The following is a 19,131-nucleotide window of genomic DNA, read 5'->3' on the forward strand; positions in this document are numbered from 1 at the left end:
ATGCTGGTGAGCATATAGAGAAAAAGGAACCCTTATGCATTGTTGATGGGAATCTAATTAAACAGTCATGGAAAACAGTACCCAAGACACTTAGAAAAACTAAAACCATAACTACCATGGCCGGGGTACATGTAGCTTAATTGTACAGCACTTGCTTAGCAGGCACCAGGCCCTGGATACAGTTCCCAGCAAAACACACACACACACACACACACACACACACACACACACACACACACACACAGGAGTGTGCATGCCCTCATGCTTCTAAAAATAGAATCACCATATGATCCAGCTATCCCACTCGTGGGTATACAGCCAAATGAAATGAAGTCAGAATACAAAAGAGATACCTGGAGGCACCATTCACAACAGCTAAGATATGGACTAGCTTAGGTGCCCCTCAACAGAGGAATGGATAAAGAAATTACGTTATACATACACAATGGAGTATTATTCAGTCATAATGAGAAATACAATCCTATCATTGCAGGAAAATGGATAGAACTGGAGAACATTATGTTATGTGAAACAAGTCAAAAACAAATATTGCGTATTTTCTCTCATATGTGGAAACTAAGAGAATAAAATAACACCTACCTGAAAGTAGAAGAGGGATCACTAGGGATTGGGCAGGGAGCCACAGGTAAGACAGAGAGGGCCGCGGGAGGGCCGTGGCGGGGGAGAGGGTAGAAGAAGGGTGGAGGGATGCAATCAACACAGCGTATACATGAGTTTCTACAACATCCCAGCACAGACTGGGCACATGGTGCTTGGAGGACTGACGTGCTGGACATGTTAGGACATCGTACACATCAGACTACCTGGACAGCTCTAGGGCAGGTGGCAAGACAGTGGAAGAGACGGGGAGGTATAGCCGAGGGTCATACACCTAGAATCTGCACAGCTGGAATTCAAACCTGGCCCTCTGGCTCCAGCACCCACCTCCCACCCTGGGGCCTCCTTGCTTCTGAGCTGCTCTGCATGGTTCCTGTGAGGTGCTGTTTCCCTCACTCGAGCGTTTCCTAATGGCAGAGATATGGTCCTACCAGTCTAGGTGGTCCCCTTGACCACAGCATGTGGCTGGCCCAATGGATGTTGCTCGTAGCCCCAGGAATCGATGTCCCTGGTGACTCTCCTAACTCAGAGACAGGGGAAAAAGAATCCCACGAGGAGCCAGTTTCTTTGCAGCTAGGATACACTGGGGCCCTGGCTTTCCAAACAAATGCACATGAGGCTGCAGGCTGAATTCCCATTGCCCTGGACTTTCCAGCTACTGAGTGACTTGGGTTATACAAAAACCACATTCTGCTGCGCTCCCAACTGATCAGGTGCAGGGGTGGGCACAGGGGCGGAAGAGGAGAGAGGCAGAGAGGTGGGGTGGGGCCAGGGCGGGGCTGCCAGCACCTCTTTAAGCCGGTTCCCCCAAGCTCAGCTTCAGACACCGCCTCCTTGTCGTGGATCTTCTCACTGCGTGTCTGCCAAGGAACAGACAGGAAGGGTCAACTGTGAAGAGGCTCTTTTTTTTTTTTTTGGTGGTGCTGGGGATTGAACCCAGGGCATGTGCATGCTAGGCAAGCACTCTACCAACTGAGCTAGATCCCCAGACTCAACTCTGGCCACTAGCGCACAGAAGGAAGGTGAGACTGGCCCTCCACACTTGACTTCTCATCTGGAGAGCAGCAATGATGTCAGCAACGATCCAGAACACCCATTGGTCAAGTTTCTGGCAGCACTGCATGTAACTCCCCCACCACAGGAATGTGATACATGCTGGGCCAACTGTAACACCATAGTGACTCCCCACCACCCCTGCCACCCCAGTGGAGCGGGGAATACTACTTATTGCAAACATGGGGACAGCAGTGACCATGCAGCTACTGCTCTGGGGTTGTTCTGCTCTGGCTCTAGGCCCAACTCCCAGCACCTGCACCAGTCACTGCGACTGCATCGCCGGCCAGCCCCGGTGAGCCCTGTAAAATCCTCCCCCTCAGTTCCCCAGCATCAGGTGCACTGTTTGCAGCCAAGCCTCCTGAGTGGCGCCCCGCTTCCTCTAATCCTCATGAAATAGGGTGATGCAAACGGCCGCGCATTGCCTTTGCTTATTCAGCAAGCTGCTCTATGTAACAAGGCACCTGAGCCCCGTGTGCAGACTTCGCCAGTGTGACCTTACTGATCTCCACACCCAGGGCTGGGCCAGGGCAGAAAATTTCTTTGTCATTTACTAGAGAGGCAACTGGGCCCAGAGCTGCAATGGCTTACCCAGGAGCTCAGAGCTATTTAGAAGGCTTGCTTTCTATAGAGGCACAGCTGAAAGTAAGAGATCCAGGGGCTCAGAAGCACAACCCTGACACAGGACACTTTCCAAGTCCCAAACCCTGGTGAGGAGCCATGGGGTATAGGGACCCCAGGGCCTGAGGCACCTAGGGCCTGTGGGATAGGGGTAACATCCTCCTGTCATGTCCCCCACAAGCAGGGAACTTTATGGCACAGACAGGAGCCCAGACAACTCGAGTGACCAACTCCCTCACCTCTTTCCAGCTGTTGTCCTGCTTCTCCAGGTCTGAGTGCTTCAGGACCCAGGGGTCAGCAGCCTTCTGCAGCTGAGCAAGGGCAAAGAAAGCGCGTCAGTGATGGGCACAAGTAAACAGAGGCCCAAACTGAGCAGGGCCACATCCCAGACTCTGCTCTGCAGCTGGGAGGACCATCATGGGCCAGGAACCAGCTTCTAGAGAGCAGCAGCTCTAAGCCACCCCCGAGGTGGACTGGAAAATGATAATAAAAGCAACTTCTTGCAGGCATCCTTATGGATGTCCTGACAGCTCAGAGTAATGGTTATTGCTGTTAATCAATGCTGCAGTTCATGGACCAGCGAGCTAAGTGGCACCTTAGTGTGTCTGACCTATGGGCCAATACATGTTTCCCTAGGTATGCCATAGAACTTATCTCATAATTCTAAAATATTCTATTGTTAATATAATAAAAAGGAATTACTTTTCTCTGGATAGGAATTTGGTTTGGTGGTGCAAATAGATGCATCTGATCTGCTTTCTACATGGTACATGGAATGTTCTGGGACTCTTCACAGCATGCCGTCCTTCACTCACCAGGCACAGGCTCCTCAATGGGTATGACCCTCAGAGGAGCTCTGTCCGGTAGGAAGTGGAAGAAGCAGGGCCCAGGAACTGGAACTTGCCAGATGTGGGAGTTCTGCCAGATTCTAGGCCTGTTCCCTTACTCGTTTTATAACCTTGGACAAGTCATTCTACCTCACTCTCCTCATCTGAGAAAGGGGGCTAGTGACTGTGACCTCGCAGGACGGCTGGAGGATTAGAGACAGCAGTAGGAAAGGAAATGCAAATGATCATAATGATGCAGACCCTTATTAGGAATCAGAGAAAGAAATTAAAACAGTAAGACAGCATTGTACACCTTGAGTCAGACAGATGTTTCAAAATGGCAAAGATAAAGCGAAACAGGCCCTTCTCACTGAGCTCCTGGTCAAGTGCAATTGGGCGAAGGTTTTCTGGAGGGCTGGCTGGGCAGTTTCCATCAACTATAAATGCACATGTTCTTGAACACCACAATTTCACTTCTAGTGATCTATCCTATTGAGATGTTCATGCATGTGTGGAAAAATATGCATATGGGGTTATTCACTGGGGTGCTACTTTAAATAGAGAAAAACTGGAAATAATCTAGATCTTGTCTATATGGAATAATAAATTCTGGTGTCCCCATGCTAGGAAGGTCAAGCAGCAGTCAGACAAGATGAGGCTTCCTCTATGCTGTTCTGAACAGATCTCCCTGAAAGAGGCAAAGTGCAAATAACTTGTGCAGTACGCAAAGGACTTAAAACCAGCACACTACAGAGATACAGCCACATCAACGTTCATAGCTGCTCAATTCACAATAGCCAGACTGTGGAACCAACCTAGATGCCCTTCAATTGATGAATGGATAAAGAAACTGTGGTATATATATACAATGGAATATTACTCAGCTATAAAGAATAATAAAATTATGGCATTTGCAGGCAAATGGATGAAATTGGAGAATATCATGCAAAGTGAGATAAGCCAATCTCAAAAAACCAAAGGACGAATGATCTCACTGATAAGTGGATGATGACACATAATGGGGGGTGAGGGGGGCAAGAATGGAGGAAGGAGGGACTGTATAGAGAAAAGAGGGGTGGGAGGGGTGGGGGGTAAGGAAAAATAACGGAATGAATCAAACATCATTACCCTATGTAAATGTATGATTACGCAAATGGTATGCTGTTACTCCATGTACAAACAGAAACAACATGTATCCATTTGTTTACAATAAAAAAAAATTTTAAAAAGTATGATTTAATCAGTCAAAAAATGTAACAATAAAACTCTGAATATAAATTTTCTTAGACTGAACCCAGGCCCTCATGCATGCTAAAGCATTCTACCACTGAGCAACACGCCTAGCCCCCTGCTTTTTTTTTTTTCTTTTTGGTACCAAGGATTGAGCCCAGGGGCGCTTAACCACTGAGTCACATCTCCAGCCCTTTTTAAAATATTTTATTTAGAGACAGGGTCTTGCCGAGTTGCTTAGGGCCTCGCCAAGTTGCTGAGGCTGGCTTTAAAATCATGAACCTCCTGTCTCAGCCTCCCAAGCCACTGGGATTACAGGCCTGGGCCAACACGCTAGGCAATATTTGGTTCTTATGTAAAGATGAAGTACTGAGTGCTGTAATTAAAATAAAAAAATAAAAGAAAGGAAAAAGTCAAAATAAACAGTACAGCAGGATGGCAGGTGGTGCCGGGCACTTGACATGAAGCATAGAGGAGGGGCTCACTGGTCATTGGCTGCTTTTCATTTTCCCCTGTTTTGGTCTAAGGATTACAATTTTCCCATGAGAATCACTTTCACTCCTCCCTCTTGGTTCCTTGGTTTGAGGCACATGATTCACACCTAGTCAATCAGAAACTCATGGAAAAGAAACCTTTTCCATTGCAATTGCTAAACTGTAAGATAAGAGCATAAAACTAACAATGGTCATATTTGGAAAGAGCCTGCTTAACAGTAGCATCTACAACATGGTATGTGTATGGTATATACAACATATATACATGGACATAGTGGCCTCTGCCTATAATTCCAGCTACTCAGAAGGCCGAGGTAGGAGACTCACAAGTCTGAGGTCAGACTTTGCAACTTAGCTAGACCGTGACTTAAAATAAAATTCAAGAAAAGAGTAAAGCAGCCAGTTGTGGTGGTGTATGTCTGTAATCCTAGCAGCTTAGGAGGCTGAGGAAGGAGGATTACAAGTTAGAGGCCAGCCGCAGCAACTTTGCAAGACTGTGTTTTAAAAAAAAAAAAATCTGGGGATATGACTCAGTGGTTAAGTGCCCCTGGGTTCAATTCCTGGTACCAAAAAAAAAAAAAAAAAAAGATAACAAGAGGAAAGCAGGCCTGACAGACTAAGGCACAGAGAGAGCTAGTTCTTACTGCCGTCTCTAAACACCAGGTTCCAGCTGTATCTGAAAGAGATTCTATTCTATACTTCATTGACTGAGCACCTGGATCCAGCTATACCTGAAGGAGATGCTACTCATGGACCATGGTTCAAACCAGTTTAAGCTGGGTCGGCCTCACCTGACTCAGGCGGTTCTGCAGCTCCTTCACCTGCTGCTCCACCTGCTGCTTCTCACCCTGTAGCCGCTCCACCAGCTGCAGCTTCTCCTGGCTCCAGTTGCGCTCGCTGATTTGCAGTTGCCGCGTCAACTCCATGACCGCGCTGTAGGACTCAGCCAGGAGGTGCTGCTGCTCTTCACGCTCCCTCTGCAAGGCTGCCTTCCACTCGGGCCCTGCCCGCTCACCGGGACCCTTCCCGGCCTTCAGCTCCATCTGCGGGTAGGAGCGGTCTGGGCAGCTGGCCCCACGGGCCCCTCTGCCCATCACCTGGGAAGCCTGCAGGGACCTCCTGTCACAACCCGCCTTCCTCACGGTCAGGCCGTGAGCTCTTTCTACAGGTCAAGCTGCGCTACGGGCTTTCCGTCATTTTCTCCGTATCCTCAAGCAAACTCTGCCCTTTCACTACCATGTTTGTGTTTTGGTCACAGAGCTGGTTCTCAGCCATCACTTCTCAAGGTATTTATCAACCCTTACCTACAGGACAGGTTTTGGTTAATGCGGGTTGGGTTTGGCTCCTGGAAAGCCAAACCCCACCTTGTCCCCACAGGCCTGGCGAGGGGACATGCCTGCACACGCACACATGCAGGCAGCACTCCAACATGGCGCCTGTCCTGGCCCCAGGACTCAGGGTGGCAGGAGGATGCACAACCGACCTCAGGGTTCACGCCTCCCACCCCGAGGCCATGCTCAGGGGGTTGAGCCCTGGAACGGCTGGGCGGGGGCTCAGCAGCAGCAACGCGTATGCGTACTGGAACATGCAGATGAGCAAGAGCCCTCAGGTTGGGAGGCCTGGGAGGGAGCGCAAGGCCTGGGCGAGGTCAGTAGTCGGGGAAGAAGGTAAGGTTATGGTTGCGGAGAGCTAGGCAGGGCAGAGGCTTGGGGGCGCAAGGTCAGGTCTGCCCTGGGTGACAGGAGAGAGAAACTCAATCTCTGAGCCAGTTTTGTCACCTGTCCTGCAGAGAGCGTCTGAGTACCCACCTCCCAGGGGTGGCAATGCCCAGGAAGGCGGCCTGTAGCAGGGACAGGTCGGAGGAAGCGGGAGCCCAGCCCCACACAGTGTGGAGTCAGGGCGGTCTCTCTGGGTGGGAAGCCCAACCTTCTCATTTTTCAGATCAGAGTAGGGCAGCAACTTGGCCTCAGTCACACAGCAGACACCCAAATCCCAGGAATCCTGTTTAAGGCTCCTTTGGTCCAGCAGGACTGTTGGAGGGGAGGCTCCCACTTTGAGTGGAGAGAACAAACCAGAGCCAGATAGCAGGGGGCCACTAGGGGAGGAGGCAGCAAATAAGGACAGCAGGCAACGGGAGACCAGGCATCACAGGGACATCACTGGGTACAGATAAAGCATGTGAGCATCCTGGCCTCACCCGGGGGTCCACAGTGGGGCAGGGGTTTCTGCCAATCCTCCATCTTCCTTCCCTGGCCCACTGACTCCTGGTCCCCACTATCTTGGGTCCCCATGCTGGATGATTCTAGGCAACCCTTGGTCCTCTCTGGGTCCCAAGGTGAGGGAAGGGGCTCCTGTCCCTCCAGGAGCTGGCTTGGGCCTCCTGCTCCAGACCTGACCGCTGTGGGCTCAGCTAAGGGCAAGAGGCAGAAGTGTCTGAGGAGGGCTCACCTGGGTGGCGTGGCCCTTGAGCTCCGCCCGCTCTGTCTCCCAGGAGGCCTTGGCCTTGGCGAACTGCTGCTGAAGCTCAGCGAGCCCTCGGCGCTCGTCGCGAAGCAGCCAGCACAGCTCCTTCAGCGTCACCTTCATGTCCGCCAGGGTCTTGATGTACTCATTGGGCTGCAGACAGGGCCAGGCCTGGGTCAGCAGCCAGGAGGGGGGGAGGATACCAGGACCTCACCGGGGAATCTGGCCCGGGCTCCCCCAGGCCTCAGGCAGTCCCTCTCCAGGAAAAGCCCAGACCCCCAGGCAGACAGGAGCCCCAGCCTCACATGAACAAAACCTCCTTATTCCACCTACATCGAGCGGAGTAATCTGGCTTCTCGGAGGATCTGCAGCATCTAGGCTGTGGGTCCTTCTCCTCGCTCGGGATCTGCTTCTCTGATCCACTGTAGGCCTCCAAGGTGCCTCCCAACTGTGCTGGCCTAATTCCAAATCTTCTCTCCTAGGCCCATGACCCCATTCCCCACCCACAACCCGCCTCGCTGTGCGTGGCCCTGAAGTCTGAGCCCCTGTTCTCTCTGACATACAGCTTGATCAGAGAGTTCTTAATCCCAGACCACAAAGGTCCCTCTTTATAGGATCCTAGCTTGATATCTTTATCCCATTATATACATCCCAAGCCACAGTCAATTCCAGAATACCCTGCCACCCCTCTGCACACACAGTTCTATGTCCAAAATAGTCTTTTCTCCATTCTCTATTAGGCAAGCTCCTATTCATCCTTCAAAACCCAGCATTCATGACCCCTTTCCTGTGATATTATCCTCTTTTGCTCCAAATAGAATTAACTGGTCTTTTGCTTGTGACCCCATGGTCCATCATCTGGCCTTCTGTCACTGCCCTGGGATGATCTATGTACCACACAGCACACTGAGTAGCTGGGGTCCGTGGCCAGGAGTGAACAGGCAATAACAACCTTCTGCAGCTCCAGTGCCCAGTGCAGGGCTGGGGTCAGAGGAAGTGATAGAAAGTGATTATCAATTGGTCAAAGGAACAAACAGGCCTGCGAAGGGCTGAGGACGCACCGTGTTCTGGGTCCAGCCGTCTCCCGTACAGGCCTTGTTATCAGAATGCTGGGCGCTTATCTCCTCTTCCTCCACCAGCAGGTACAGCTCCTTCATGCTGTTCACCTGGTGGTAAAAACCACACTCAACCAGGGGTGGGAGGAGGTCACACCTGGGGCTCCAGCCTTCAGGGGAGGAGACGCTGGCAGCAGCCCAGACAGAACACGGACCGCAGAGGAAGGCAAGGAGGAGGAGTGGGTTTTATGGTTCAGTATGGACCAAAGGCACCCTGTCCTTGACTTCCCAGGTCTTAACTTTGATCTCTGGGCAGCATCCAGGCCAAGCAGCATGGCTGGACAGTCCCTCTGACCTATAACATCTTTTCTGCCGCAAGGACCACAGGCATCCTGAAGAGTTACTCAGAAATAACCAGGGTGAGTTGGCATGGGATGGTTCCAGGGCGCCATTCACAGGGCACACAAGGGCACGGCTCCTCCTGGCACCCTGTGAGTCCAAGATTCTTGGAGGAAGGTGTAAAGGAGAAGCAGGGAGACCAGTTAGGAGGCAATGGCAAGAATCCAGGCAAGAAGTGACCATGGCTCGGTCAGGGGCAGTGGAGATGGCTCAGGTTCCAGATAGGCTGACAGGTTAGACGAGGTGTGAGGGAAGAAGGGTACAGGATACTGCCACGGCTTTGGGCCTGAACGAGGAGGAACTGTCGTGTCCTACAGGAGGAGCAGGTTTGGAGGGAGAGGCAGAGTCTGGTTTTGGACATAGGGTTTGCAAAGCCTATCAGACACCTAAGTGGATCTGTCCGTAGGTGATACACACCCAGGGCCCATGAGAGGCACCTGGGCGGGAGGCATACACTTGGAACTCAACGTTCCAGAAAGGCCAGCGAAACCTGGACGAGCTGCCCCAAGGCAGGCAGAGCAGATAAAGGAGAAACATGGCCCAAGGCCCGAGCCCTGGGCACTGTGGCCTTTCGTGGTGGAGGAGCTCAGCGACAGCACATGCTGAGCATGGGTAAGGCTCTGGGCTCAGTCCCCAGGACCACCAAAGAGAAAATAAAGAGAAGTGAGGTCAGGGAAATAAGGAGCCAGAGAGAGAGAAGGAAAATCAAGAGCTTGGTGTCCTAGAAATCAAATGAAGGATGTTGCAGTTTTACATGAGATGTCCCCACAAAGCTCTTCAGAGGGAAAATGACTGAATTATGAGAGCTGTCACCTTGTCAGTCCATGCTAGCTTGACTGGACTAACTGGCACTGGAGGCAGGTGGGGCATGGCTGGAGGAGGTGGGCACTGGGGGTGTGCCTGGGAAGGGTGCCTCTTCCCTGTGGTCCCTCCCGCCTTTCCCCTTCCCTTTCTTTGCTTCCTGGCTGCCATCAGCTGAGCAGCTAACCTCCACCATGCCCTCAGCCGTGACATTCTACCTCACTTGGGCTCAAAGCAACAGAGTCAGTCATCTATGGACTGAGACCTCTGCAACCATGAGCCCCAAATAACCTTTTCCTTCTCTAAGTTGTTACTCTTAGGTATTCTGGTCACAGCAAAGGAAAGCTGAATAAAACAAAGGAGGTTCCAAGTGTCATTTATCTGGGAAGATACTGAGGTTAGGAAGTAGGCCAGGGAAGCAAGTCTGCAGGAATCAACACCCCAGTTCCTGCACTAGTCACGGGGATCAATACCTAGAGTTTTTTGATGTTCTACACATACACAGGGTACAATCTGTTCTCTGGAATCTTTGGAGCCATGTGTATCTGTTTTTCTTTTTCTTTTCTTTTGGTGCTGGGACTGGAACCCAGGGCCAAGAACATTCTAAGAACTCACTCTACCATGAGCTGCAACCCAGCCTCCAGGTATGATGGGAACTGAGAATGTTTCAGGAAAGATAACATGTTGCCGAGCTCCTCCACCACGAACATGTTCTGCCAGGTGCTGTGGCACACGTCTGTAATCCCAGCAGCTCTGGAGGCTGAGGCAGGAGGATCGTGAGTTCAAAGCCAGCCTCAGCAACTTAGTGAGGCCCTGAGCAACTCAGCAAGACCATCTCTAAATAATATACAAAAAAGAACTAGAGATGTGGCTCAGAGGTTGAGTGCCCCTGGGTTTAATCCCCAGTACAAAAAAAAAAAAAAGATAACGTGTTCCACAGGTATTGTGTTACAGCCCCAGCAGGGTCTGGTGCACACAGATATTCCCCTATGAACATGAATATTAACACGAAGTGTTGTGTCCTTCACCTCCCATGTCCCTTTCCCCAATCTTCCCGCCAGGCCCATGCCCAGACCCAGGTCCAAGCCCAATCATACCTCCAGGAAGTCATCTCCCTCGCTGGGCAAGACCTTGCCCTGCCGCCAGCGCTTCAGGAACCACCTGAGCTTCATGAAGAGCAGCAGGAAGTTGTGCTTGAACTGCTGGGACTCCTGCACCAGCATGTTCTTCTCCTGGCTCCAGAATTTCTGCTCCAGCCGCCTCTGGAGGCTCAGACTCTGCAGCTCGAACTCCCGCCTGAGCAGCGCCCTCTGCTGGTCCTCCTTCAGCTGCCGGGGACAGGAGATTGAGCAAGGCTGGTTCAGTGGCCCACCACTCCCAGCCACTCCAGGCCCAGGCCAAGGGCAGTGGGGGAATGGGTGGGCCTGTTGGTGATCCGTGCCAGAAATTCCACCACAAGCAGCTCATTCTATCCACAGAAGAGCAATTTATAAAAGCAACAGCAGCCCAGTTGCTCATCAGGGGAGGAGCTGGGATTTGAACCCACCACTGCCCAACTAAAAAACCCACATCATCAAACCCTGAGCACCCACGGGGTGCCGGATGTTTCTCCTGAACTCCCACACTGAACAAGGAATCTGTGAGGGTTGCGACAAAGGCAGGGAGGGGTGGCCAGTAAGAGCAAAGGGCATGCTGGGGTCAAGCAAGACAGGAATATGAAATGCCCACGCTGGGTCGTGGTCAAGAGAAAGCAAGAGCCCTGGTTTGGAATCCCAGCGCCACTTCATCCTACTTGTGGAACCCGGGGTAAAGCGCTTCCGTTCTCTAGGCCCCCGTTTCCCCATGTGTAAAATGAGGACACCTTCCGGGGAAAGGCATGAGGATTAAAAGACAGAGGGTATGGAGAGTGTGTTACACAGGCTGGCTAAAGTCAGGGCTCCATAAATACTATTACCACCTTGAAGACCAGGCGGGCCCAACGCAGGCATTTCCCATTTCACCCTGAGATGAAACGGGACTGGCCCAAGGTCACATAGGCAGCCAATGACACACCCAGGACTCCCGCCCAGCACAGCTGATGTACAATCACAAGCAGGAGTCACCCCAGCCTGGAAGTCACCCAGGACTGGAAGACTTGCGTTTCTTCTGACCATCTCACCTTCTGAGGACCCATGGGACCCCCAAGACCCCGCCTTTGAGTTTTTTTGTGGTGTTGGGGATGGAACCCAGGGTGTCACACATGCTGGGCAACTGTTCTACCACGGAGCCAGGCCCCAGCCCCTCTGCTGTCAGTGTTGGGAAAAGAAGATGGCGTAGGCAGGGAAGACCAGGCATCACCCACCTGGACCATTTTCTGGTTGAAGTTGTCAGCCTCCTCCTTCCGCAGCTGCCGCTCCTGGGAGAGCTGTTCCTGCAAACCCCGGAGGCTGTCATGGGCCTCGGCCAGCACCAGCTGCAGCTCCTTGATCTAGAATGGGGATGGGGACACAGATAAGGAGAAGGGAAAGGACACAGGATGTGTGAAAGGATCAAAGTGGTGGGGGCACAACTGCAAGTGGGACCTGACTGCTCCTAAAGTACAGATCAGGCCCAAGGACCGTCCCTACCCAGTGGGTTATTGTGGCAATTAAATGAAAGAGGGCAAGTCAAATCTAGTTACTGGGAGGGGGTTGTGGCTCAGTGATAGAGCACTTGCCTTGCATGTGTGAGGCACTGGGCTGGATCCTCAGCACCACATAAATAAATAAAATCAAGGCATTGTGTCCATCTACAACAAAAACCAAATTTTTTTTTTTAAATCTAGTTACTATTATAGTTTTGACTTGATAAATTCTCACTTTGAAATTTATTTGAAAAATAATATATTATGAAAGTTAAATTTGATTCACAAAGACATTCATTGTCTCATCATTTATTTCTTATTTATGTATTTTTTTTTTTTCTTCTTTTTCTTTTTTGCTGTGCTGGGGATCGAACCCAGGGCTTTGGGCTTGCAAGGTAAGCACTCTACCGCCTGAGCTATCTCCCCAGCCCTCTTATTTATGTATTTTTGAGACAGGGTCTCACTTTGTTGCCCAGGCTGGCCTTGAACTCTTGGGCTCAAAGGATTCTCCTGCCCCAGATTCCCAAGTAGCTGGGACTGCAGACACACACCACTGTGCCTAGTTATCTTACTGTTTATAATTGCAAAAGTTTAGAAATGAGGGCTGGGGAGATAGCTCAGTTGGTACAGTGCTTGCCTTGCAAGCATAGGCCCTGGGTTCAATCCTCAGCACCCCCCAAAAAAACAAAAAAAGGTTAGAAATGATTTAAATGATAAATGATGGGGATTAAAATGTGTTTAATGGGTCTATATATATGTAAAAATCCATCCACTTAAGGACTGTTCTTTATTGTATGTATTTTATTATGTTGTAAAAGATGGGTACACACACACTAAATGTAAACAATAGTTCACTCCATGATGATCTTCTAATCCTGACTTTCTTCTTTGTATCTTTATGCAATGCTGCTTAAAGATTTTGTTGTAGTTGTTGTTTACGACTATGTAAGATCTTAAGAAGAAGATGAGATTCTACATTTTGTGGGGAAATGGTGTTTACAAGACTTTGCAGCTAAATAGGCAAAACTAATCTATTCTTTCAGAAGTCCAGATGGTGACTAGAAGGGGGAATTTCTGGGGGTGGGTCATGCTCTGTTTATTGATCTTGGTGCTGATTACACAAGTGTGTTCAGTTTATGGAAATTATCTAAGTTTTTAATATGAGCACTTTTCCTCTCCCCCTTCCCTCTCCCTCCCTCCCTCCCTCCTTCCTTCCTTCCTTCCTCCCTCCCTCCCTCCCTCCCTCCCTCCCTCCCTCCCTCCCCTTGCAGTGCTAAGAATTGAACCCAGGGCCTTGCACATGTGAGGCAAGTACTCAACCACTGAGCTACACCCCAGTGTTCATTTTCCCCCTTCTGCCATTATCAGCAAGCTCAGACCACATCACTTAAGAGAGTCTGATCCTTCATTTCAAGGGAGCTTCCTCTGTACAGTTGCAAGTAGGCCTTCCTGGACCACAAAGCTGTCTTCCCAAGGATGCTCACAAAAAAGGATGCTCAGTCTCCATGTGCAAGTCTCAGGGATACCCAGCCTAGCCCACAGAAACCTTCTCCTGCTTCAGGTTCATTAATAAATGCTGAAGAGGCATATGTGTAGTCCAGGGAGGGAGCTCAGGAACACCCAGAGTTCCTCAAGAATCAGAGAATCCGAGAATTCTAACCCTCCTGTGTTACAGACCGAAAAGCTGGGACCAGAGGATGGGAATGTGTCCAAGGTCACACAGTCACACTGGCAGAACCAAGACTTGCACTAAGTATTGCACTCTGATTCCAAGCAGTGTGTCATTATTATGTTCCTCCTCACCCATGCACCGGGCCTTGAGCTATGATTTTTCATGTACTTAAACCTTCCAACCAACTATGAGGGACTTGCATTTTATAGATGAGAAAGTTGAAAATCAGGGAGGTGAAGTGACTTATCCATGATCTTACAGCTGGCATATGGTGAATCCAAGATTTGAACCCAAACAGCCCAATGATGGGAGACTATTACCTCCCTGCCACATCAATTAGCAGTTGCATTAAATAACATAAATTCCCAGTGGAATTTAGGACAGAAAAAAATTAATTTCTTTAGATGAGCTTATACACTTCCTTTGATTAGGCCAAGAGAATGGCCCAAACTTCCTTACTTTCCTTTTTGCCCAGCTGCCCGGAAGTTGGGAACTAAAGGGAACGCTCAAAATCCATTCTTCACTCTCCATGGATCTCTGCTTGGGGAGGCCCCAGCCACTCTCCTCACACCCAGCCTCCTGCTCCACCAGGCCTAGACCCACCTCGGAGGCATAGGAATCATTGTCTTCAGCTCGATAAGGCCTGAAGCTCCGACTAGGGTCAGATTTGGAGTCCAAGTCACCAGTGCGGAAGGCCTCTCGGATCCTGGGCTCCCATTCTGGCAGATCCCTGAAGTCAGACGGCTGCACCAGAGGCACAGGCAGAAGAGAACAAAGACAACCATGAGAAGACGCCCAAGGGTGCCAGAAACGGCTCCACCCCAGGCCTCTTGGCTCCAGAAGAGGCCAAGACCACCCACATGAGGGCAGGATCCAGGTAGTCACCCTTCCAGCTAGGCCCAGCCTTGCTAGGGACCACTGCTGTCACTCAATGAATGTTTATTAAAAAGATGAATGAGTAGGTAAGCGGGGAGTGAAAATACTAATTTTATGAAAGTTTGCTTGGTGCACAAACCTTCTGAAACGGCCCCAACTGTCCTACCACGTGTGTGGTCCCAGTTCACTCCTACTTCAAGAAGAACCAGGAGGGAGACTCAACATGGGGTCATCCGCTTGCTTAAGAAAGCCAGATCAACAGGACGTGAGTTAAAGAAATCATGGCATAGCACCACTATGTAGTCGTTAGAAAGCTGAATCTCTGTAGGGACAGGGACTTGCCATGGCTCCCAGGAGGCGATCTCACCTCCCAACACTCTGCAGTCCAGTCTCACTCCTCTTTCCTCAGTTCCTTATGCCAAGACGTTTTTGCGGTGCTGGATGAACCCAGGGCCTCAAACATGCTAGGAAAGTGCTCTACCCACTGAGCCACACCCCCAGCCACATGTGACAGAGGCTACCATACTGGACAGCACCCTCCAGACCTTTAACAGTGGTCTCAGTAGGAAGTGGGGGGCAAGGGTAGGAGGTTTCCATTTTTTCATCTCTGGCACTTCTGAAACTCTTTGAATGTTTATGTATAACTTTTGCAATAATGCATTTTTTTGTTTGGACAAATGCCTTTGCTATTTTAATTTTTTTAAGTAGTATCTTATGGACATCAAGTAACTAACTGGAAGCTAGTTACTTTTAGGAAGCTAAGTTTCTTGCCTTTGCATAGAAACTGATCAAAGACTTAAAAAAAAACTTGCATTAAAATACAAAAGTACAAAAGAAATAAGAAATAAGGGAAACTGGCAAAAAGATAGGGCCTTAGAATCAATTTCTATCCTTAGTAAATAAGTAAGTGATTTATGTTCTACTCAATCAATGGGCTCATATTTAGTAATAAGAATAAATACATTTTTCCCTACAAGCAACAAACATAATGCTGAGTGAAAGCAGCCAGGCACAAGTGAGTCTGAATTGTATGATTCAATTTATATACAATTCATTTTATATGCAATTCAAAGACCGCAGACAAATCTAAATCAAGAGGGGTTGCCCTAGGGCCTGGGGCTGAAGCTCAGTGGTAAAGCACTTGCCTCGCATGCGTGAAACCCGGGGTTCAGTTCCCAGTACCACACACAAGAGAGCAGGGCAGCGACTAGAGGGGGTGACCAGGGGCTGCTGGGGTGCTGGTCATACTGGAGGAGGTGATTACATAATTGTGTTCACTGTGGAAAGGTCATGAAGTTGTGCACCTAAGTTCTGTACCCTCCTCTGTCTCCATGTTATGATTCAGTACAAAGTTTATATGAAATGAGAGTGACAGCCTGCGATTGGGACATCTTACCTGAAAGTCGGAGGCAAGGTCCTTGGCCAGAATGATCTCCTTGGAGGGCCCCTGGGAGCCCAAGGCGGGCAGCGCAGAGAAGGGCTCTGGCTGTTCCTTGGCAGAGCCACCGAGGACCGCATCCGCCTTCCGCGTGAAGGCGTTGAGCTCCTGATGCAACACGCTCAGCCGCACCAGGAGGGCGTGCATGAGCTTGCCGTCCCTGGGGCTCTCACTGTTATCAGGGGCCTCGTGCAGCCTGAAGTCAGCACATTCATTGTCCAGACAGAGCCGAAGGCCCGCGGAGAAGCCATTGGCATCGGCCACCAGGACATCAATGGCTTTGCTGACCAGGACCGCCTGCTCCCTCAGCCCCGGCAGTGCCTCGGCCTCCCGGGCTCTGCAGAGTCGGGCCGCGTGGGGCTCGTGAGCCTCGCCAAGGGGAGCAGGCACACACTGGGCGGAGTCCCCAGCCTCAGCGTCTGTCTCCAGCATTGGCCGTGTGCTCTGGCAGGAGGCGAGATCACAGCGCTGGAGGTTGGAAAGCAGCACGCGGTTCTCGTACTGCAGCTTCTTGACCTTGCCGCTGAGCTCGCCGATCTGCAGCTTGGCGGCCGCCAGCTCCTCCTGCGAGGGCTCGCTGAGCACCGAGCAGCTGTCCTCCGACAGCGTCACGTCCAGCTCGTGCTCTGAACGGTACTTGGCCAGCTCGCTCAGCAGCAGCTTGTTCTGGTCCTCGAGCTCGGCGGAGGAGCGCCGCAGCAGCTCCGCCTCCTCCTCCACGAACTGCAGATGTCGCCGCAGCTCTGCCAGGCTCTCCCCACATTCGCTGCCACCCAGTGCAGAGAAGGCCAGCCGAGCCTCAGGCCCCCCACAGCTGCCACCGTGATCCTTCATGTCGTCCATCTCTGCCCGCAAGCCCCGGTTCTCCACCTCCAGCTCCACGATGCGGCGGCTAAGCAGGTTGGCCTCCTCCTCCACCAGCTTCAGGTGCACCTTCAACTCGGTCTCCCGCGAGTGTGGAGCATCGGCCAGCTCCTCAGCCGACAGGGCAGCGTCCAGGTCCCCGTAGAGGGAGCGGTACTTGAGCAGCTCCTCCTTCATGCTGTCATTCTCCTTGGCCAGCTTGGTGAGCTTCTTGCACATGAGGGCCGACTCCTCCTTGGCAAAATGCAGCTGACACTTCAGATCTGCGCTGTCCTCCTAGGGCGGGATGGGCACAGACATAATCCAGGAAGGTGAGTGCCGGGCTCAGTACCAGCCACAGCATTTTGGGGAGCACTAAGCATGTGCTGGGAACACAGGAATGGGTCAGACACAGCCTGATAAAGGAGGAGCTGGGGGTCCAGAGGAAGCAGTGGGGGAACAGCAAGAATGGAACACCACCCAGTCTGGGAGTTTGGGACAGGTGACATTCTGACAGGTACTTTTGCTGCTACTACTAGTTTTCCCACGTGTAAAATGGGGCAGCAACACTCCCCCCACATGCAGCCATGGAGAGGATTAGATGATGATGCGTGAAAGCACCTGGGCCCTGGCAATCCGGCATCACTAGCAGCTATCAGGGCTCTTTCTGTGCCTGGCCTGCACAACACAGAGCACTTTAAGTCATACAACAAACCCAGAAGACAGGGACAGCTGAGGAAACAGAGGCCAGAAAGTTGAAGCGATCATCCTAACAACATGGGAATCAAGTGGCAGAGTCAAGGTTGAAGGTCTTTGGCTCTGGACCTTCAGATCTGGTCACTGTGCTACTGGCTAAGGTGGCTTGCTGGGTCTGGGGGAGTCTGAGCATGAAAGAACCATGGGCTCAGAGTGTGATCTTGGGGAGTGAGGTGGGCAGTGAGGCCTAGAAAATAAACAAGGAGTGGACAGGTGGAAGATGGAGAGGGCTGGGCACCTCAGAGGCTCCCCAGGCCTCTTGGAGTGAGGCGCAGGCCTCTGACTACAACATGCCTGTGGGGGCTGCCAGGCAGTACCTGAGCTGAAGGCTTCTTGTCTGTCTTCCCCAGGGAGCGGGTTCCTCTTTTCTTCAAGGAATGCTGGACGGAGAGAAAAAGTCAGAACTGACACCCCCTCCCAAGGGTGATGTATATCCAAAGAGCAGTCACAGGCAGGGGTCACATTAAGGGCCCCAGCCTAGCCCAGCCATGTCCAGGCCTTGGCCTACACCTGCTGCTGAGCCAGAGGGGTCCTCAAGACCACCCAGGAGGCTACAAATGACAGACAGATGTAGTCAAGGAGATGACTCTGAACACACCTGGCCAGGGCTCCCTTCTGTCTGCCACCCCCACACTGTGATGCAGTTAGCCTGGGCCAAGACCTGGAAATCTGAGTTTCTGTTCCTATCTTTCATTCATTTATCAGAAATTTCCTAAGCACCTGTTGTATGCCAGGCACAGTTAGGAACACCCACCATATGCCAGACCCAATCAGGGGTAGAGAACACAATAGTGAACAAGACAGACAAGGTATGGGGAAGATGTTGTGGTGCCCTGTCCAGACCCCCCACTTAGGGCAGAGACATTCATTCCCCCAGATAAGACCTCCAAGTTGAACCCCCTGGCATGGTTACTGGCTGAGGGGAGCCCTCTTGCCCAAGGTCATGTGCCCCCCTAGCTGAAGCCCACCTCCAAAGACTGATCCATGCCCCTTGCCTCAGCCCCGAAGGACCATGCTACTTCCAGAGATCCCCATGGGATCGGCTGAGGCTACTGATGTGACTCCAGTTCTACCTCTGCCTCACTCCTGCTGGTATTATACCTAGGTGGACTTGTCCCTAAAACTCTGCACGCCAATCTCTACCCCACAGGGAATCCTGTCCTTATGGAGTTGACATCTTGTGGGAGCTTGAATTCAAAATGAATACTAACAAAATAAATATGGGTGCAAAAATGAAAAATCACATGGGAGATAGTAATGATCACGGGAGACTGATCATAAGGATCCAAAACTCCAGCGGCATTTTGGGGGGGAAATTGATCTATTTCACTATACAAGCAAATCCTACGAGGAAAAAACAAAACAAACAAAAAACATCCTAAG

General features: G+C 51.0%; 1 protein-coding gene across 1 annotated transcript in view; it reads right to left on the reverse strand.

The window, feature by feature from the left end:
- MTCL2 (microtubule crosslinking factor 2) overlaps positions 1–19,131 on the reverse strand; it is a 69,723-nt gene that overhangs the window by 15,055 nt on the left and 35,537 nt on the right. The window contains exons 4-13 of the mRNA XM_079128105.1: positions 18,066–18,128; positions 16,108–17,289; positions 14,439–14,579; positions 11,903–12,028; positions 10,659–10,889; positions 8,368–8,472; positions 7,292–7,459; positions 5,635–5,886; positions 2,532–2,603; positions 1,408–1,478 (exon numbers count right to left, since the gene is read on the reverse strand). Of these exons, the coding sequence (XP_078984231.1) occupies positions 1,408–1,478; positions 2,532–2,603; positions 5,635–5,886; positions 7,292–7,459; positions 8,368–8,472; positions 10,659–10,889; positions 11,903–12,028; positions 14,439–14,579; positions 16,108–17,289; positions 18,066–18,128 (2,411 nt within the window). The remainder of the gene's footprint in view (positions 1–1,407; positions 1,479–2,531; positions 2,604–5,634; positions 5,887–7,291; positions 7,460–8,367; positions 8,473–10,658; positions 10,890–11,902; positions 12,029–14,438; positions 14,580–16,107; positions 17,290–18,065; positions 18,129–19,131) is intronic.

Source organism: Sciurus vulgaris (assembly GCF_902686455.1).
Source record: "Sciurus vulgaris genome assembly, chromosome: 2".
NCBI lineage: Eukaryota > Metazoa > Chordata > Mammalia > Rodentia > Sciuridae > Sciurus > Sciurus vulgaris.